This window comes from Candoia aspera, chromosome 3 (genome assembly GCF_035149785.1).
Source record: "Candoia aspera isolate rCanAsp1 chromosome 3, rCanAsp1.hap2, whole genome shotgun sequence".
NCBI lineage: Eukaryota > Metazoa > Chordata > Lepidosauria > Squamata > Boidae > Candoia > Candoia aspera.
In genome coordinates this window covers 52,708,756-52,728,346 of record NC_086155.1, presented here as the reverse complement: position 1 = coordinate 52,728,346, position 19,591 = coordinate 52,708,756, and the positions used below count along the sequence as shown (strand labels likewise).

The window sequence follows — 19,591 nt, the reverse complement described above, 5'->3', positions numbered from 1 at the left end:
CAGAGACAAAGAATTTCTTTCTCCCCAAAAGAAACAAAAAAACTAGACCCACCCACCGCATCCCTTGGGCTTCCCCGAATGTTAAGGTTAGTTCCTAATCCCTGAAACATAACCCAGAGTGCTGGGGAAGAGCTATCCACCCTAGATCCTGGAGACCGTAAACAATCATAAACAACAATAGTATGGTTTGTTATAAGACAACTTTATATAAAGCTTATTCAATTGACACTTCAGCTTTTGTTTTGCTAGCCAAGTCCTTCAATTTCTGTTTCCCTTTCAATGAAATGGGAGCTACAGTGGCCAAAGACAATTGCATACTAAAGTGTTACACAGCAAATTACATATGAAAAATAGATTTTCATCAATAATTGTTACTGTTTAGTCACTACAGCTGAAAACAGTACTGTTGTAGGAAAAGTTGTATACAATTAGTAACGCTATATTTTATGCACCTGTTCTTACTTGCTTTTTCAGTATAAATTTAACTGTCCAGTATGTTTTTAATTCTATTAAAAGAGTATTTTATCATAAAATCTGGTTTTTAAATAGCCAGTTCAGTTTCAAACCCCCCTCCCCAGTTTTCAGCACAAAGAATATCTAAAAAAATGTTACTGCTCAAAAATTCAGCTATAAAACCCCTTTTACAGTATCAAGTGTCAATTATCATTCCACAGTTAGAAACCAGTCAGCTGTTATTGCTGAGAGCCACAGAGGGACTTGTTCTTCCTGCCTCTGCCCAGTCTCTTGGTCCCTACCATCGATCCAGCCACCAAACGTTTCACCTGCCATTGAATTTGGCCTGGAGCATCAGCAGCCCCACCTGCATCTGTTCCTCTGTTCTTCGCAGCACCTTCACCTCAATGACGTGGAAGAGATACAGCACAGCCGAGATAAGCAAGACTGACACAGAGAGTAGGCTAAGCAAAGAGAATGAGAACTTGGGGAAGGGCTGCTGGAGAGCTCCACCAAGCATGGAATTCAGGGCCATGGCTCCTTGTATGGCCAGCAGAAGCAGAGCCAGGACAGCCATGCGGCCACAGGAGGACTGCTGGCGCTTTGCTGCATGTAGCCCCACTAGCACCTCCAGGCGGGCTTCGTTCAAGACATCCACCAGTGCTGGCTCTAAAAAGAAAGAGAATGATGAGACTTAACCACATGAAGCTCTTGATTCTATCCAGTGAGATCCAACTACCCTGGACTGAATGCTATTTTATAGAGAGAGAGAGGGTTACTTGACTACTCCAGTGGCCACTGTTTTCTTTCTGAAATTAACAAAATGGGAAATTAGCCTTAGGGAACATCTGGGCAGAAAGTTATAGAGGAACAATGTTATAGGCTGTGACAAGATGGAGAAGGTAAACCGCATCTGCTGTCCTGCTACACAATCTCCTAGACATACAAGCTATACTTATGAGAGTGATAACTTCAGACCAGAAAAGGGATGAAATAAGAAGTTTTCATACACAAACTTGCACAGAGTTTTCCAATGAGTTGGAAAAGCTGGCAGGGGGTAATAGTGTTCTGGTTGGATTCAGAGCAACAAAAGAAGAAAACTGGCAAGCAAGCAAAGACGGGTTTAGGCAGTCCCAGAGTGCTCCAAAGATGCAGGCTCTAGGGTAATTCAAGATCACCAAAAAGGAGAATTACGTAGTAAAGGATTGGTATACTGGGCAGAGACATCCAGAAGAAGAAAGCAGAGAGAAAATCAAGTCTGTGTTGGCTGCAAGAGATTGCCAGCTGAAGTTTTAATTAAAGCCCTTGATTAACTCTCTGGGGAATTTAGTAACAGTTACATTTTAATGGAGGCAGAGTCAATTTTAGCAGAAGCAGTACTACTGCAGGCAGGGAGCAAGCTAATCCCAGAATGGTAGAGCAATTAGGCCATAAAGCAATTCACTATACTCCCCTGAACACAGAAGCCATAAAAGAGAGAGGAGTTGAAGCGTTGCATGCGTTAGCTAAATTTATTTTATTTATTTCTCAAATTTTTGCTGCCGCCCATCTCCCCCCCCAAGAGGGACTCTGAGCGGTTTACAATAAATCAATCAATTAAACATTAAAAACAGTGATCATAAATAATACATAAAATATAATACAACACAATAAAAAATAGAAAGTAAAAATCCAGATGGCTATAAAAGATCGAAAATATGAGGGGAGCACCCTAACGCCACTTGTCTAATTAACTAGCCCAAAGAGTCAGTTTCATAGATAAATGTGTATCTTTCTTGGTTATGCTGCAAATAAAAAAAAATTGAGTGACTTCACAAGAAGGTCCTTGCGTGCTGTCATTTGTCTGATCGATCCTAAGAGCCCTCTCACAGAGGCGTGGGGCATCTGCAGCCTCCAGACACTGCTTAATATCACAGCTCCCATCATCTGTCATTAGTAGCTACGCTGTCTAGAAACGATGGTCGCTGTGGTTCAGCAGTAGCTGGAAGGCCACAGATTTTTGGTTCCTGGTGGACGAAGCTGCTTTTGCTCCTCTTGTGGGAAACCAGGGAAACCTGAACACTCACCAGCTGGAAGATCATTTTTACTTTTGTCTGATTGGCTTTGAACCACAGAGAGTGTCACTTTGACAGCTTCATGGTCAGAGTAAGGAAAATCCTTGCCAGGAGCCGTTCCAGTAGTAGTTTCATGAACATTGCACCTAATATCATACTGAGAGGAGCCCTATAAGAAAGGAAGACAGGCGAGATGGCAATCTGCTTGTTATCTACAGACTGCGTGACTAAAGAAACATTCCCCAAAATGTCATAGCTAGATTGTGAACTACAAACACTGCAGGAAAAAAAATGGAATATTATTTTCTTAGTAAAAAGCAACAACAGGTTGAAATCTCCAAAAGGATAAACTAAATTTTCCCTAAGAGAATTTTTACTATACTTGAAACTGTTATATAATCTGTCCACAAAGGTAAGTATCTTCAAGGAATGTGATTCTACAGCATCTCCTGGCAGTTTGTTCCCTTGGCTAATTTTTTATCTAATTAATCTTAAATGTCAACAACTGCAATTTAAAATCCACTACCATAACTACAGATTTAGGCAATACGTGTGTTCTTGCCCACATATCTGTGTTAATATTTTATAACTTTTATCTGAAAGGAAGACAGCTCTGATTTAAGATAATCCCGTCTTGCCAAAGAAAGATTAGACAGTAAAGGAAACAGATGAGATTTTTCTGTTTTCTCAGCAAATCTAAGATCTCCACTTTAAAGATAAAGACCAGTTAGAGAACTAACAGCAAATTAGAGGAGAGCTTAAAAAGGATTTTCAGTCTTTCTGGTCAGTCCTTTTCACCTCATATTCCTACAAAACTTTTGACGAATTTCGCTTTATTCTCCTGAATGTATCTCAAGAGGCTACTTACAAGTGTCCAGATTCAGACTAAGAAAGCAGTTATAATTGTTCTTCCCTTCCCACTGGAAAAACAGGTTAAGAAAGGCAACCCTTCCATTATAAACCATTGGATTGAAATGGGAGGGAACAATAGCTGTGGGCCAAGTACTGTTGTTCTGGGTTCTATTAGCTTATTTCAATGCTGCAAGACAGCAATGCAAAAACCTGCATTTTAAGGCTGCACTGTGCTTCAGAGCAGACATGGGTGCTCAGGCAGCCCTTGTCTGCAACTTCCTACGTCAATTTTTGCCTGGGATCAGGCAGCTGCCCTCCCTCCACAACCATCACATGCCCCTGCCAAAAAAGATGCATTCAATTTAAGCAGTTCAGACAGGCGCTACATGCCTTTGATTCTGTCTTTGATGCTGAAGTACCACACAGTCCTGCTGCTCTTTGCTTTGCACATACTAGCACTGTCTGGACCTTCCTACCTTGAAAAGCCACTCTTCTGAGAGCAACAGCCAAATGAACACACCAGTAAACAACCAACAGCTGAACCCATTACCAAGGGATAAAATACTTTTTAAGTTGAAAACATGGAATGGCAGCCTTGTTCAGTGGGCAGTGTTTCTCAAAGGTGAGAGCTTTCATTCTCACCTACTTCCTGAATACTCTCTGTAACACTTTGCTCGGTCTCTGTTTTCTAGATCTTAGCTTGCACGTACTTTATAAAGAACGTAGTCAATACGAATCCCTTGGGGATAACACCCCAGTTCTTTCTTGTTGATGTAGCAGTTGGCTGGCACTAGGGTACAGCCATCTTCACAGCCCTGGGGAGAAGATCAGAGACAACAGAGGTTCTAACAAAACATTTAGAGTATTTGCAACAGTGCAAGAGTTGGATTGGATTGCCACTGCAGAAATCTAAGTTTTGGGGAACAAAAAGGGAGATAGTCAAATGGATGAAACTGGTCATGTTAATGTACATCAAGCTCTTGGATGAGTGAAAGTAATTGTTTCTGAGTCTCAATGGCAATCTTCAGACATGGACGTATTCAAGTACTTGTGCATAGAAAGATGCTCACTTCAATTCTCTCTGCAGCTATGAAGGAATCTCGCAGCCCTGCCCAGCCTCTCAATAGCCGAATGCCAACATCTTCTGGGTGCATATTCAGATCTCCCCCAAGCAGCACCACATCAGCCCCTTTGGAGGTATGCCTGGAAAGTATCACAAAACAAGAGGGAAAAGCTTTTTGGACAGATATAAAGTGTGCTATATGAAATTTATCCCTGACGATTAAACATCCTTCTCAATCTCTCCCCCACTAGAGAGGCTGGCATGAAATCAGCTGAGCTTCTTCTGAGTGAAAGCTTTTAACTACAGACTAAGGGGGGATGGGGGACACAGCAAGTGACACAGCACCTGTCATTGGATTCCAATACAGCACAAACTTTTTCTGAATACTACACATATAATTCCTTACCGTATGAACTGGCCAAGTTCCCAGGCCTGAACCACTCGATGGGGCAGGTACGTATCTTTCTCTCGACAATATTCAGCATGGAGCTGGGGAAAGAGATGAAGAAATATATAAAAATTGCACATTTTGCATGTAACTACACAGCCATCATTTCCACACTCACCTTAGTTGCTGGATTTAAGAAAACAGAAAAGATCTTGGTTCATGGTCACAAGAGAAAGGTGGAAGGAGTCTGAGTTACGTTATGAGCTTCTTCCTGAAAGTCTCATGAAAAAATGGACTTTTTGATAGGTTGTAGCATAGAATTGTTTGATTAATCTTAGAACACAGATAATCTTCTTAGCATTAATGACTGCATTGTCTCCTGAGTCAGGGATAATGTAAACATGAATATTTATACACACCAGAAACAAATACCGATACATCCATTCTTGGGTTTTTTTGCTTTTGTGTGTGTGTGTCTTTGAGTCAGTGTTGACTCCTGGTGACTACCTGGACTAGTCCCTGCAGTTTTCTTGGCAAGATTTTCAGGAGTGGTTTGCCACTGTGTCCTTCCTACTGTAGGGCTGATAGAGAGGGACTGGCCCAAGGTCACCCAGTTGGCTTTGTGCCTAAGGCGGGACTAGGACTCAGACTCCTGGTTTCTAGCCTGATGCCTTAACCACTACACCAAACTGCCTCCATTCATATATACTCAATAAAGCTGAACAGTGGTTACTTGTTCAATCTTATCGTCCTCCTTTCCAGAAATCTTGCTCCATATTTCTAATGGCAATACGAAACCACTGATCTGTAGCACAATTGCTGGAAATCTGAAAGAAGGTTGAATAACTGGCCAATGGAGGAAACTTCCTGTTTGAATTCTTGGTAGGATTGCACGCCCTAGGCTTTCTATCAAATAGGAGGAGGAAGGAGTATTAGGTATGTTTGCCCCCTTGAGTTATTTATAAAAATAATAAAGGCGGGACAAAAATAAATAAGTAAGTAAGTAAGTAAATGGTTTATTACCACAGTTCAAAAGTTGCTTGTTTCCCATAACAGATTGTGGGCAGGAATTGCACTTAATACTTTGATGGAAAACTAATAGTTACACTGATGGTGCAAAAATGCAACATCTGTACTCTTTCCTGTACTTGTTTAGAAGGAGTGGAGTTGGATCAATTAAAAAAAAAACTGTGTTAAGCTAATTTTAAGATTTAGACTACAGTTGTGTGTTATTTCCATAAAATCATATCAGTGATGTTGAGTGGCACGATCAATGGAGGCTGCAGGATCCTCAAGACCCAATGGGCCAAATTCTGTCTTTACCTACTTTTAAGACTAACCACACTTTGTCTAGGCAGACAGAAAAACCCAGCTAGTTGCAAGATGGAACCAAAAAAAAAGTTTGTGTTCTCCTCCAGCCATGCTGGACGATGAGAAGTGAACCCAATTAAAGCTGTTGTGTATTCTTCTTGAAATCTTGCAAAAACTTTAGTGATATATCCCAAACAGAAAAAAGACGGTAAACCTTTGGGACTGAATTCACAAGCTCTGCAGACTGCCCCTTGAGCCACTACCCTGTATGGCTTCCACTGTAACAAGTTCCAGGGGAACAGCTATGTCAGTCCAGTGTAAGAAAATTAAAGAGGCCGAGACACCTTAAAAACCAGCATCTTTATTACAGTACAAACTTTTGTGAAGTACCACCAATTCATCTGAATGAAGTACGTCTTTATTTTTAACAACAGAAAATTAAAACAGAAAAAATCAGTAACAAACATAACAGCAAGAAAGCCCTGATGTGTCACCATTCAGGTAGAGGAATCATCAAGAGTTCCCAAATGCCTTTTAGAAAACCAATGTTTTCACACCTCTTCAAAAATGTAATAGGGAGGAGGTGGTCCAGAATCTGAGGGTAGGTTGTTCCAAAGGCAGGGGACTATCACTGAGAAGTCCTGAACATGGGCTCCCTATAGATAACATTTTCTCAGATTTGGTACCCTTAGCAAACCCTCTCTACTGGATTTGAGTGGACAGACTCAACTCAGAGCCTTGAGTCCTTTGGACTGTAAAGATGATAACCAGCACCTTGAATTGTACCCAGACCCTGACTGGGAATATAATCCTTAAACATTTCTGCTGGAATAAATGTGTTTGCCTATAAGGTGTCATATGACTCATTCGTTTAGATCAGAGTAGTTATTGTTTAACCAACAGTTTATTTTGTTATCCACTTTGGCCTACATTTATTGTAACCCTGGCCAAGCAGATGCATCTATATCAGCAGGAATATCAGAACAAATGTGATGAAGTTTGCAAAAGAAAGACAATGCAAAACAAGTTCCTTCTATTTATGTATCTGTGGAAGGTATCTCCAAAGAAATTTAAAAGCCCCGACCTTGCCCTGCTTCACCTCCAGAAGACAAGATGCAAACTAGTCACTTATGCAGGAAGATGTGGAACCCATTAGTAAAGTACTATCAAGGATATGAATTCATGAAGGTGGCATTTTCCAAATCAACTCAAAAGATGGAAAATCTAGACTCCTCACCCTTTCCCACGTGATTTAGTTATTTTTATAGCTTGCTCTAAAGATCCAGTTTGGGATTTGAGGGCAGCTTTCATAATTTTAAAGTGCAACAAAGTAAAACAAATAGAAATGCTTACATGAGTCACATAGACATTGAAAACAATGCCCTGGATCTTTAGGACCACGAGCCCCACTGATTTGCCACCAAACCAGTCTCCATGCTGGAACTGTGAAAAAGAGTACAGTATATATAAAACACAGGGCAAGCTGAAACAACGAGATCATCAGTACAAACAAGTGTCCCTTGTACCCTTTCCCAAGCATGTCTACTCACCATGTATGGGTAGCCATTCACAGAATATTGGTACAAGAAGGTGTCCAGGATCTGATGTTTGGAGAAGATGCAGAGCCCACTGCCAAACACCCCACTGCAGAAAAACAGACAGTAGAGTCATCAACTTCTCTATGGTGGGCAGTCTTTGAGAACTTGGGGCCATACCTTTTGTCAGTGGCCAAAGGCTCTGGGGGTGGGAATGTCACTGGATGGGGTAGGGCAAGAATCCTGCCTTCTTTCCCTCATTTCTTGGATTTTTCAAAATTCAAATAGGTGCATTAAGACTACTGGAAGCTTTATGCATTTATTTTACACCTTGGCTTTTGCAAAGAATTGTGCCATTACTATTTGGCAGTTTACCACCAGATTTTGGCACATGGTTGAAGGTGATTCTTAGGGCTGAAAGTAAAAAGGCCTGGGGCTTCATATCTCTGACTGAGAACAGGAGGTACTGTTTCAATTTCACAACTGTTGCTAACTTATCACTCCATTCCCACCCACCACCTGAAGCTAAAGCTGAGCTTTCTGGAATATAACTGTGCGAGAAACACTTACAGGTAAATGTTACCAGAGAAAGACCAGCATTTAGATCCTTTGGAATTATTCCTGGCTCTGAGAAAGGAGTGACATTTTACACAGCCACCAGAAATTCAAGATTGCAATGAACTGTGGTTTCAACAGTTACTTATACATCAGATGTATATATTTTGAGCCACAATACAACTAAATACTTTGAACAGCATCTTCAATCAGCAGGATAATTTATGTGATCCATGTGCCAAAATTTGCACAAAGGCACTAAGTTATTCCATGTTCAGTTGCATTTCAGTTGCATTTAAGCAATATAATGTATATATTTGATTATTTCTCTTGTTTTCTATGGCAGCAGAGCTGGGGATCTAGTTACTGAAGAGTCAATAGGGCTCAAAGTAGTACAGGAAATTCAGCTGGTCTTTCCCAGTACCATGCACACATGACTCAACTTCCCGTTGCATTTGCTCATAACCTATATAAATATCCTTAGTAACCAGTAATATTTCCAAGTTCATTGGTCTCATTGTGAGGATCAAACAGCATAACAGGTCCCAATGGAGACACACCCCATTAAAACAAATCTGCAGGCTGTTTAATCAACCTGCCACACCTGGTAGGCAAGGACTGCTAAAGGTACAAAAGTCAGTTGAAAAGCAAAGGACAATTATCTGTCAGGAAGGTAAGTCCAACTGACAATGTTTAAGTACAGTTAAGAACACATATATTTGCAGAAAACATCTGGAAAAGACTTTTCAATCTCTATGGCAGCCCACCATAGCTCTTTGCTTATAAGTTTTCAACCAGCTTCCCCCAACTGGCATCTTCCAGATGTCCTGGACTACATCTCAGATAATGCTTCCTAGGGATGGCAGCTCAACATATCTTGGGAGCCCCAGATTGGGGGATGCTGCACAATTGAAATGACATCATGATTCCTAACTGAGAAGGCTTTTTCTTCCTTATAAAGTCGTATCAACTGGATATCCATGATGTGAAGCCTATCAAAGCTGTGTTTATCTACTGCCATTCAGAAATTAAACAAAAGGCAAACTTATGAGATTATCTGAACTCCATTTTTACCTTTTGAAGTAGTGGGAAGAAGGGTAGTCGGTACATAGTTTATTTTTCAGCTCTAGGTAATCTTTTTCACTCCACACCTGAAAAACAAAATGCTATCACCACAGTGACTGTGAAAAAAGTAACAAAATGGCAAAAAGTTGATCTCGGGACCAAGGTCCCTAAGCTTATCTTCAATTAATTACCAGTCCCAAATTAACTCTATTTCATTTGTTATGTTTTTCTGCAACTTGGTAAGTGTGCATAGTCCTTTAAGATTTCTCTACAGGACAGCAAGGAGGCCTCTGCTGATTTGTGTCAAAACAGACTAACACACACCATCCGGTGACTGAATTTGCACATCACACTAAGCCATAACATCATTTACTAAGTTTTGGCTTATGGCTAGATATGAATCAGGTCATGATGGTTTCTTCAACAAAATGAACCAGGGCTTTAAGATCATGTATGAAAATGTAATACGTCAACAGATGAACCAGGATTAAAATCCCACTTTCAGTTCCAGCAAGATCCATCCTAGCATGTGAAATCTTCACCTCCTGTAAGAGTGCCATGTCAAATCCCTCCTGGTTGAGGGCATCCCCAATCAATTCAACACGCTCTTGCCGTACTTTGCTGAGGTAATGAATAGCCCTAGACAAGGTGAAAAGGAAAGGGAATGAGTGAGGATCACTGTTGTGGTGGGTTAGAGTAAGAACTCAGGTTGAATCAATTTGTATGTTAACTTAGGTAACAGTAGTACTGCTGCATGTTCCTTTAACTTCATTCATGTCTCTGTCTGTTCCTCTCATGTAACACCCTTGCCAATCTGTGCCTGTCAGTGAGTACCTGATCACAGAGTTCATGCCTTTAGGGGATGCAGGACTCAGGGACATGTGCTGCCTAAGTTCCTTATCCCTTCCTGCTGTAAATACAGGGTCAGCTGGTTAGAATAACCATTAGGACCTTGACTGAACTTACATGTCAAAGCTGTTACATTGCATTTCTAGGAATGTGTCTATAAAGTATTCACATCCAAAGATTGGTGTGCTTGTGGTTATCTTGTTTCCCAATCAGTGGTAAAGCAATCATTTATTTATTAGGGATCTTCCACTAATATGTGCACATGCTCAAACTACTTTTAGTCAGCTTACTAAATGAGATCAATGTAACCCACGGCTCTTGCTCCTGGCACTTCTGGGTATAACAGACAAGTGACTCACTATAACCTGCTAGCTTTGGACTAATACCACAAATGTGTGGATCCTCTCCAGTTTATTGGTTTAAGTGATTTTTACCATGACATGGCTTATTGCAAATCCTTCATTCTTTACAGATGGCAAAGAAAGAAGCATCACATTAAGGCCAATCTTGGCACCAAAGACAATATTCTTCCTGTTTATTTGTAGCATTTGTTACCAGAACATTTTTGTGAGTGTCTACAAGGGTATCCCCTAATATTTACCCTACAATACCACCCTAGTGAGGTAAATTGAACTGAGTCTAGTAGGTGGCCCAAAGCCTTCTCAATTCAATCCCAACACCTCAACCTTCAGCGGAACTATTTTTGCCTGGACCACAGTAAAAGAGATAAAGTCAAAGCCCATTATCAGCTGCAATCCCTTTAAGTATAAACATACACATACACACCGCCAGTGTTACCGATGTACGCACATGCACTTAAGATTAGGTCCTGTTAAAATGTATTAAAATGGCTAGAAGCACTGTGCAAACACAGCCCAGCTGGCCTTACTTGAGGACTAAGCCAAACCATCAAAATGGCGATGATTTGGGGCATTTCAGAGAATAAAGAATGGCTCCTAGAAATAGATCAGTAAAAACTTGAGTCGCCAAACCAAAAATATGAACACTCAATTAGACTGATAATATAAAATGATATCTAATTCCTTTGTGTGCCTTCTCAGAATTACGGATACACATAGATATACCTAAAACCGGGAGCAGTTTTGTCACATGTTCAGTCTTCCTAAACACAAGTTCAAAGGATTAATCTTGTTGCGGCCAAACCTTGATTCACCTAAAGCAACCAAATCACTGTGAAGATGCAACATAATTTTATTAGCATGCATACAGTATAAACTAGGCTCCCAGCAAAGCCTTCACACTTGGCTGAGCAGCCATGAGCAAAGGCAGAGCCATAGCTTATACACCCTTGGCCTCCTACATTGCAAAGGCAAGACAAAGAAAAAAAAGGCAGACAAAGTGGAGATTACAGCATGATGTTGAAATGTTTTTGAAAAACCTGTCCGTGTGACCTTAGTATTACTTATCCATTTCTCCTAGGTCAGCCTGCTAGCTATACCATATCTGAGAGATGGTAAGTGAATATAAACAATTTGGTTTACTGGGCTATAGGTTCCTGACTGACTCTTCCCCCTCTCGCCATTAGGGTCAATTCAGCTTGCCATAAATGTTTTCTTATAAGGCCATCTTAACCAGTTCATATGTATTGTGGGGCGGGGGGGGGGGGGAGGTTTCATAGGTTTGGAAGTGAATACAGTTCACATGTGTTTGGGGGAGCTACCTTTTACCACTGCAATCTACAGGTGTGCTGTATGCTCTGCTGCAGTGTTTCTCAACCTTGGCAACTTTAAGACGTGTGGACTTCATCTCCCAGAATTCCCCAGCCAGCAGAGATTACAGTCAAAAACATTCCAACATCATGCTGTAATCTCCACTGTGTCTGCCTTCTAAAGATTTGCTGATGCCCATGCATTTTCTAAAAGCACATCCCTATCCTTCCCTCCAAATGCTACACGTTTAAATGCACAGTATACAAATAACACTTCCTAAATATCAGAAGGCCAGCAAGTAGACCACAGGATGAAATGGAACAACACACCTGAAGACTGAGGCCTGGCCTATATCCGCAGCAGAATGAGGATCAAGCATTCTGGGATTGTAAAGCAGATTTTATACTTCTAATGTACAGCTAGGAAACTGATCACTTTCAAACAAATAATGTTCTATTAAAAAAATCTTTAGAAGTCAGAGAACTAGCATTGAAAAGAATTGATTGGAATAAGTATTGTACCCTATGTGATATACAACCATATGTATGTATGTATGTATGTATGCATGTATGTATGCATGTTTGCACTTGCAAGAAATGTATTACAGGGAACAGGAACAAAAATAGAGTCCTGCCCCAACCCCATGATGAGCAATCAAATTTTACCATTCAGCTATATTTGCAAGCTAGGCTTAGATCACCACTGAAATTTGAACTTTCCCCAACAGAGGGGGAAATGCATTAAGTCTCTGAATAAGACTCTTTGAATATTATTTTTTTGTTTTGTATACAATAGAAATGGAATTCAGAGGCTGCACCTACTAAGATAACATGGATCAGTTGACCCATCTCTTTTCACTTTCTTAATCTGTAATAATCACTCTCCAAGGAAGTGACTTCTGTACCTAGCACAGAATGGATGTCAGCTAATAGAAGTCACGTTGGTTAAAGTGTAAGGATGAGTAAAACTATGAAAAACTCAAAAGAACTATATTGTTTAAAGTAGTTTAGCTGCCTAAAGGAGAAATGAAATTGAACTATCACAATAGCAGGAGCAATCAATAATTATTTCCCAAAATATCAAGAAAGTTAGGTTTGAAGATCTTTTAGATATGCATTACTGCAGCTACATTTTAACCCACACCTCCATCATTTTGGCAAAGCTGTCCATACAGCCAAAACTCAGTGGTCCAGAGAGCAGGACATGAAGAAAAGAGAAACCAATAGCATCCAAGGAATATTTAGCACCACCACCACACACTAAAATCCCAAAGCACAAAGACAGGGCACCTCATAGCCTGCTTTGGGATAAAAAACCTTAAATGCCAAGGAGGGAAAAAATACCTCAGTTTTCAAAGCAAGGAGTAGAATTCAGAACTCTTGATAATATCTAAGAAATAAGTCAAAATGGAAAAAGCTGTTCAGATCAAAGCCGCCTCAAACGCAAATGCAAAAAGATAAACTCACCAGCAATTGAGGTCAAAGATACGAAGCTGCACTTGAGAATCCTTCTCCATTGCTGTGAATGCAAGACAATGTACAGGTGAATTCTAATCAAGACTCAACATGATGAGAGGTCCTGCTTCTACCTTTTGGGCAAGCTGGGACTTTGGCTTGACAAATTTCCCTCTGCCAGAAGAACAGGAATTGTAACTAAGAACTGTGGTATTGGGACTTTTGAGCAAGGAAGGAGGCGGGTGAGGCAGATGATTCAGCCAGGAGCCTGAGGTTTGGTGTACAAGGACAGAGGAAGATCTCACATCCTCTCTTAGTCCAGAGAGGTTCGTAGGAGCCGATCTACTAATCAGCAACTTAATCAAGTCCTCAAACATCACCTCTGCTTTTCATGGAGCCATCTTCAGTCTGCCATCTTCCCCGGAAGTGAAGAGATATTAATTTTTTTGCATTTGAAGTAATATAACAAGTGTATTCTCTTCAATGATAAACCCCTTCCCATCACTTGAATATTTCTGTCTCTTTAATTGGTGAAAAGCAGTCAATCAATTTTCATGAATACTAAAAAGCTTTTAAAATCCACAGCTGAGCAATACATTTTTTACCATCAACCAAAATATACAAGCTTCCAAGTTCTCCAGGATTAATCATTATGGAAGAGAACTTAAAAGCTTGCACACTTTTGTGACATTTTAGTGGGTCCAAAAAAGGGAAATGATGAACTATGGTACAACTATCAAGGTGAAGGAGATCAAAGTCAGCCTTCCTTTACCTGGTGCCCCTTAGATATGGTAGATGTCAATTCCCATAATCCCCAGACAACATGGCCAATGGCTGAAATTGAAGAGACAGTCACCAGATTATGGAAGGTTGTTCTAGGCACCCCCTCTGCCCCCAGCTCAATTGGACATTTTTCTAACTTTTGGGGTTAGCATTTTTGAGTTCACTGCCAGAGCCACAGAAAATGGTGGTGATAAATGTTATATGAGTTTCAGCAGGAAACAACAACTACATGTTAAATATGTGCATGTCTTCATTTTTGCATGATTTGTGATAGTTATGCAGTTTTGGCCATCTGTTTCCTGCTACTAGACTTGTTTTTTATTGGCATTTTGCTTCCTAGCAGTTTCATCAGAAATTGCTGAACTCTACCCTAAATTTCCTACCCTAAATTTCCTTCCAGTGTTTGCAGAATTAATGGCCTGTTTCTCATTGATTGGTAGTGAGACAGCAACTTATTCCAATTTCTTAGAAAGCATACAAATATTGTTAAGTAGGCAATTTTGGCTGACAAAAGTTCTCAGCCTTGGGTTGGGTTCACATACCATACAAACCTATAATGGGATGTTCTTGTTTATGGCTTAGAACAGTGTACAGTACTAAGCACATCTGAAATGACTCTCACATTAAAACATCATAATTTTACAATTTCCTATGCAAATAATGAACAAATCTGTCAGACACTGTCTTGTCTCAATTACACAAAAGCCTCTTTCCAACAAAGACTTATAATTTAACTTTGACATTGCTCCTTATCCCATGACCTTAAAAGAATTATACATTTTATGGAGCTGGCCTTTGCTACCTGAGTAAACTTTATTACTGTATTGTGATCTCTTCATTATACAGCAAAAAGGCTGCAATTACTGCACAGTGATGTCAATGTGAAGACTGCTAAAATACCATTCCATAGATTTGGTGAAAGATTTGGTGAATATCAAATAGGAAACCACAAACTGATCAGTCACATTCTACAATATGTGCACATGCTAAGAAGCTAGCTTAGCTAGCTAGCACACCCCATATTCACACATAGAGGGCTGTGGTAAGCCTGCTATATAGGCTATTTGTGCAATCTCCCACATGGCTTACAGGAAATTAGCACAGCAGCACAAATCATACAAAATAAATGGAACATAAAGGAAGTGAATTAAGAAATAGCAAAATGTTTACTATAAAATTACAATTACAATTACAATTATTTATAGTAATTGCTTTGCCTGAAAGTGAGACATTCTTTGAGACTAATTGCTTTGCCTGAAAGTGAGAGAGACATTGAGTTTGTAGATTCAATATTAGCTTTTCTTACATTTGCCCTCAGTTAAAAAAAAAGGCATGAGACAGAATTGACGACTCTTCCCTCCCTCTAATCTGTACACACAATGATAACTTGAAACAAGAAGCTATGAAGAGGCAACATTCAGTATTACTGTGTGATGACAATAGCAGCAAAATTCAAGAATCCAAGGATTCAAATCTATGGCTGCCAATTTGGGAAGAAACAGACTTGGGCTCAAAATCTTCAGATACAATGAAGAAGTATATAGAATAATACATTCATAAAATACAGGAATTTACTGTTTTTCCTTCTCACAATACTGGGCAGAGACAGTTAACACTCTATTGTTGAATCAAAGTGGAAAGTATGAAAGAAGCTTCTTTGGGGAAAAAAGCCCCCTACTCATCCTAAATCAAATACCAAATATTATAGTAAAAACAATTAAGAGTCTTATACACCCCTAAAAATTACAAACGTATTATGGCACAGGTGTTCACAGCATCTAATAATGTCACCCAATTTCATGAGTTCCCAACCTGTTCATCCTCAAATGTTATATTTATTTATTTTTCAAATTTATATCACCACCCATCTCACCCAAAAGGGGGACTCTGGGCGGTTTACAATAAATAAACAGTTAAAACCATAAAAACATAATTTACAATAAAAACCATCATTATAAATAAATAGATATAAAATCCCTATGGCAATAAACTCTCATTCAATAGGGAGGGCACTATGGCACCAGCCACCTCCAGGAAGAACTACTGCCCTTCCCTTCCCATCCCATCCCAGGCAAGGCAGCAGAACCAGATTTTCAATTTTTTTCAGAAGGCCAGGAGTGAAGGGGCCAGCCTCACCTCCAGGGGCAGAATGTTCCAAAGGGCGGGCACCACTGCAGAGAAGGCTCACCTCCTGGACCCCGCCAGATGGAATTCCCCTGCCGACGGGGTCCGTAGCATGCCCTCTCTGCGTGACCAGATGGGACGGGATGATGTTATGGGGATGAGACAGTCCCTCAGGTAACCTGGCCCCATGCCATATAGGGCTTTAAAAGTGATAACCAACACCTTGAATTGGACCCGGAAGCAAACTGGCACCCAATGCAGCTCTCACAGCAGTGGTATCACATGTGCCGATCTTGAGGCACCCATAACTGGCCGCGCAGCTGCATTTTGGACCAGATGAAGCTTCCGGATACTCTTCAAGGGTAGCCCCATGTAGAGCACGTCACAATAGTCTATATGGGAGATGACCAGGGCATGAGTGACTGTATGGAAGGCATCTCGCTCCAGGAAAGGGCATAGCTGGCGCACAACACAAAGTTGCACAAAGGCTCTCCTGGCCACGACTGCCACCTGCTCTTCGAGCAGGAGTCGCAAGTCCAGGCGGACCCCCAGGTTCCGCACTGGGTCTGATGGGGCAGTGCAACCCCATCCAGAACTAAAGATGACAACTTCCTGGATATAGAGGAGCCATCAACCCACAGCCACTCTGTCTTACCAGGGTTCAGCTGAAGCCTGTCGTTCCCCATCCAGGCCCCCACAGCCCCCAGGCACCAAGAGAGGGCAGTCACCGCATCACTTACCTCACCCGGGATGGAGATATATAATTGAGTATCATCAGCATACTGATGATACCTCATCCCTTGGTGATGGATGATCTCACCCAGTGGCTTCATGTAGATGTTAAAAAAGGAGCAGAGAGAGAACTGAACCTTGCAGCACCCCACACAAGAGGGGTCGTGGGTCAGATCTCTCATCCCCTATCACCACCGACTGGGACCGGCGCAAAACCATGCTGTCCACCCCCAACTCCGTGAGTTGTCCCAAAAGGATACCATGGTTGATGGTATTGAAAGCTGCTGAGAGGTCAAGGAGAGCCAATATGGATACACTCCCACCATCCTGCTCCTGCCAGAGATCATCCATAAGCGTGACCAATGCAGTTTCTGTCCCAAATCCTGGCCTGAAACCTGACTGGAAAGGGTCTAGATAATCTGTTTCATCCAGAATCCTCTGGAGTTGTAACGCCACACCACTTTCTCAACCACCTTCCCCAGAAAGGGCTCAACCACCTTCCCCAGAAAGGGAAGGTGGGAGACAGTACAAAAATTGTCCAACACAGTAGGATCCAGTGATGGTTTCTTGAGGAGGAGGTGTACCAACACCTCCTTAAAGGCAGCTGGAAACACCCCCTCTCTCAAGGATGTATTAACCATCGCCTGGACCCAACTACATGCCACCTCCCAGGTGCTTTTACCAGCCAGGAAGGGCATGGTCTAGATGACATGTGATGGCATTCACTGTCCGCAGAATCCTGTCTACTTCCTTGGGCCCAACAGGATCAAACCGTCCCCAGATAACATGGTAAGTATGCTCCCTCGGCATCTCCTCAGACTGTGCCCCACACTTAAAATCCAACTTGGAACAGATCTGAGCGATTTTATCCTGCAGATGCCCAGAAAACTCCTCCACACGGCCCTGTAGTTTACTATATCTCATCAAGTGCCAGAAAACAAATATCACAAGTGGCAACATTCCAAAATTACTGGGGGAAATATTTTAGCCAGCCAAGCCAATTTTGCCATTGATCTTGAAGTGGCCATTCTGAAGCAAGACTTTAAAAACAGATTGCAAAATGAAGTCCCCAAACTACAATTCAAGAAGAGGACCATAAATCTTGCATTCTATAAGCTCACCAAGGCAGATATGAGTTTGCCCCTTTGGGGTGTTTAATAAATGTGTGTGCAGAGAGAATGAAGATGAGGCAGCAGCTTTGCTTTCCTGTTGTTGTTTTGCTTTTTGTACCCCAGACCTAGTGGACCTTCCACATCATGTTGGCATCCTATACCTACCAGCTAAACTACTAGAGCAAATAACCTTTTGGAACTTTGGAGGCAAAAATCCAAGTTTTTTTTCCTCATGTTCTGCATTGCATAGGAAGCCTTACCATCCACTCTGAGCAGATAAGATAAGGGGGCTGGAGACAGGGAAGAGCAGGGAGGCTCATCTCCCCACCCCCACCCCACTCCAGAGTCACTGAACATTTCCAAAGAATAGAAGACATTAACAGAACAATTAACAGGAAGAGATACGCGTGTATCCTCTTCGTTTGGAAAAGAATGCTCAGTAGCTAAATAAAATTAAACTATTAAAACAAGTTCGGCCAGACGGAGTTCACCTTAACCTCTCTTCCCATCTGACGTCCAAGGCGTGACGGTGGTTAGGCACGCTAGTCGTTCCCGGCGCCGTATTTCGCCCAAGAAACGTTTTAAACAGAGCTACAGCAGTCGGAGCTGAGCTTGTCTTCCGACTTCGGTCCCGATCGATATTAAAACAAAAAGAAAAGACTGCTAAACATTCTATCTTAACAGGTCTCAGTCTCCTATTTCAATATATTCGGTGGGGGGAGGGGGGGACCAGCCAGGGGGCGGGAGCAAGAACTGTCCCAGCTTCGGCGCAGCTTTCAAAGCAAATATTACTATTACTGATTGTGACAGCCAGACAAAGAGGAGGAAAGAAAGACGAGAACAAACGATTTTTCGTTGCAAGCGACACAGGACTCCAAAAGGGCTTGGAGAGCCGCTGCATACCTGGGAGTTTCTATGACAAGCCAGCCGAGCCCACTCCCAATTTTCACTCCCTGCCCTCCATTATTCGCGCGAAGACCGTCCGGGGGGCAGCAAAGCAGCAACAACTAAAGCGAGCAGGCAGCGCCTAACTGTGCGGCGCGCAATGCATCTCGGGTTTTGTAGGCCTTTCTTTCAAGTCATCAGAACTTGCGTTTAAACCTACTTCCCTCCCCTCACTAAAAGGGGTGTAAGGTGACGCCGTTGGGTGGAAAAGAGGGAAGAGAAACTCTGATGGGGTGGTGGAAAATTAACCCTTCGAGCCTGCACCCACTTGCCTCTAAGTGGGCTCAGTTTAACGCAACAAGTGTTTGTTTGTTTTCCCTTTCAGGAGAAGGAAGGAGCTTGAAGCGCGAATTAGAAGTGCCGAAGGGTTTTGCGACGGCGCGCTTTCCCGATTTGTTGGCATAGTTACGATTTAAGGGCTGTTGCTACGTCGAAAAATTAAACTTTTAATTTCTTCATGCGCATATGAAAACTACACTCTGCAGGTTTTTGCCTTTTTCATGAACACAGTCCCCGAGTTACCTAACTTCTTTAACACATCGTTTAGATTTTTGTTTTTAGACTTTAGAAAGAATACTAGTCATTGTTGTAAACTCCTTTTCTAGTTGTCTAAACTAGTGTTTCTCAACCTCAGCAACTTTAACTT

At 41.5% G+C, this 19,591-nt stretch overlaps 1 protein-coding gene across 1 annotated transcript; it reads right to left on the bottom strand.

Annotated features, from left to right (window-relative positions):
* Window positions 1–183: 183 nt before the first annotated feature.
* SMPD2 (sphingomyelin phosphodiesterase 2) lies at window positions 184–19,042 on the bottom strand. The gene is made up of 11 exons (XM_063297680.1): window positions 18,904–19,042; window positions 13,262–13,313; window positions 9,819–9,915; window positions 9,286–9,362; window positions 7,672–7,765; window positions 7,475–7,564; window positions 4,829–4,911; window positions 4,430–4,562; window positions 4,070–4,174; window positions 2,520–2,676; window positions 184–1,122 (listed from the first exon to the last, which is right to left on the bottom strand). The coding sequence occupies exons 2-11, from the start codon at window positions 13,309–13,311 to the stop codon at window positions 779–781; spliced, it is 1,230 nt and encodes a 409-aa protein (XP_063153750.1). The 5' UTR covers window positions 13,312–13,313; window positions 18,904–19,042; the 3' UTR covers window positions 184–778.
* Window positions 19,043–19,591: the final 549 nt, after the last annotated feature.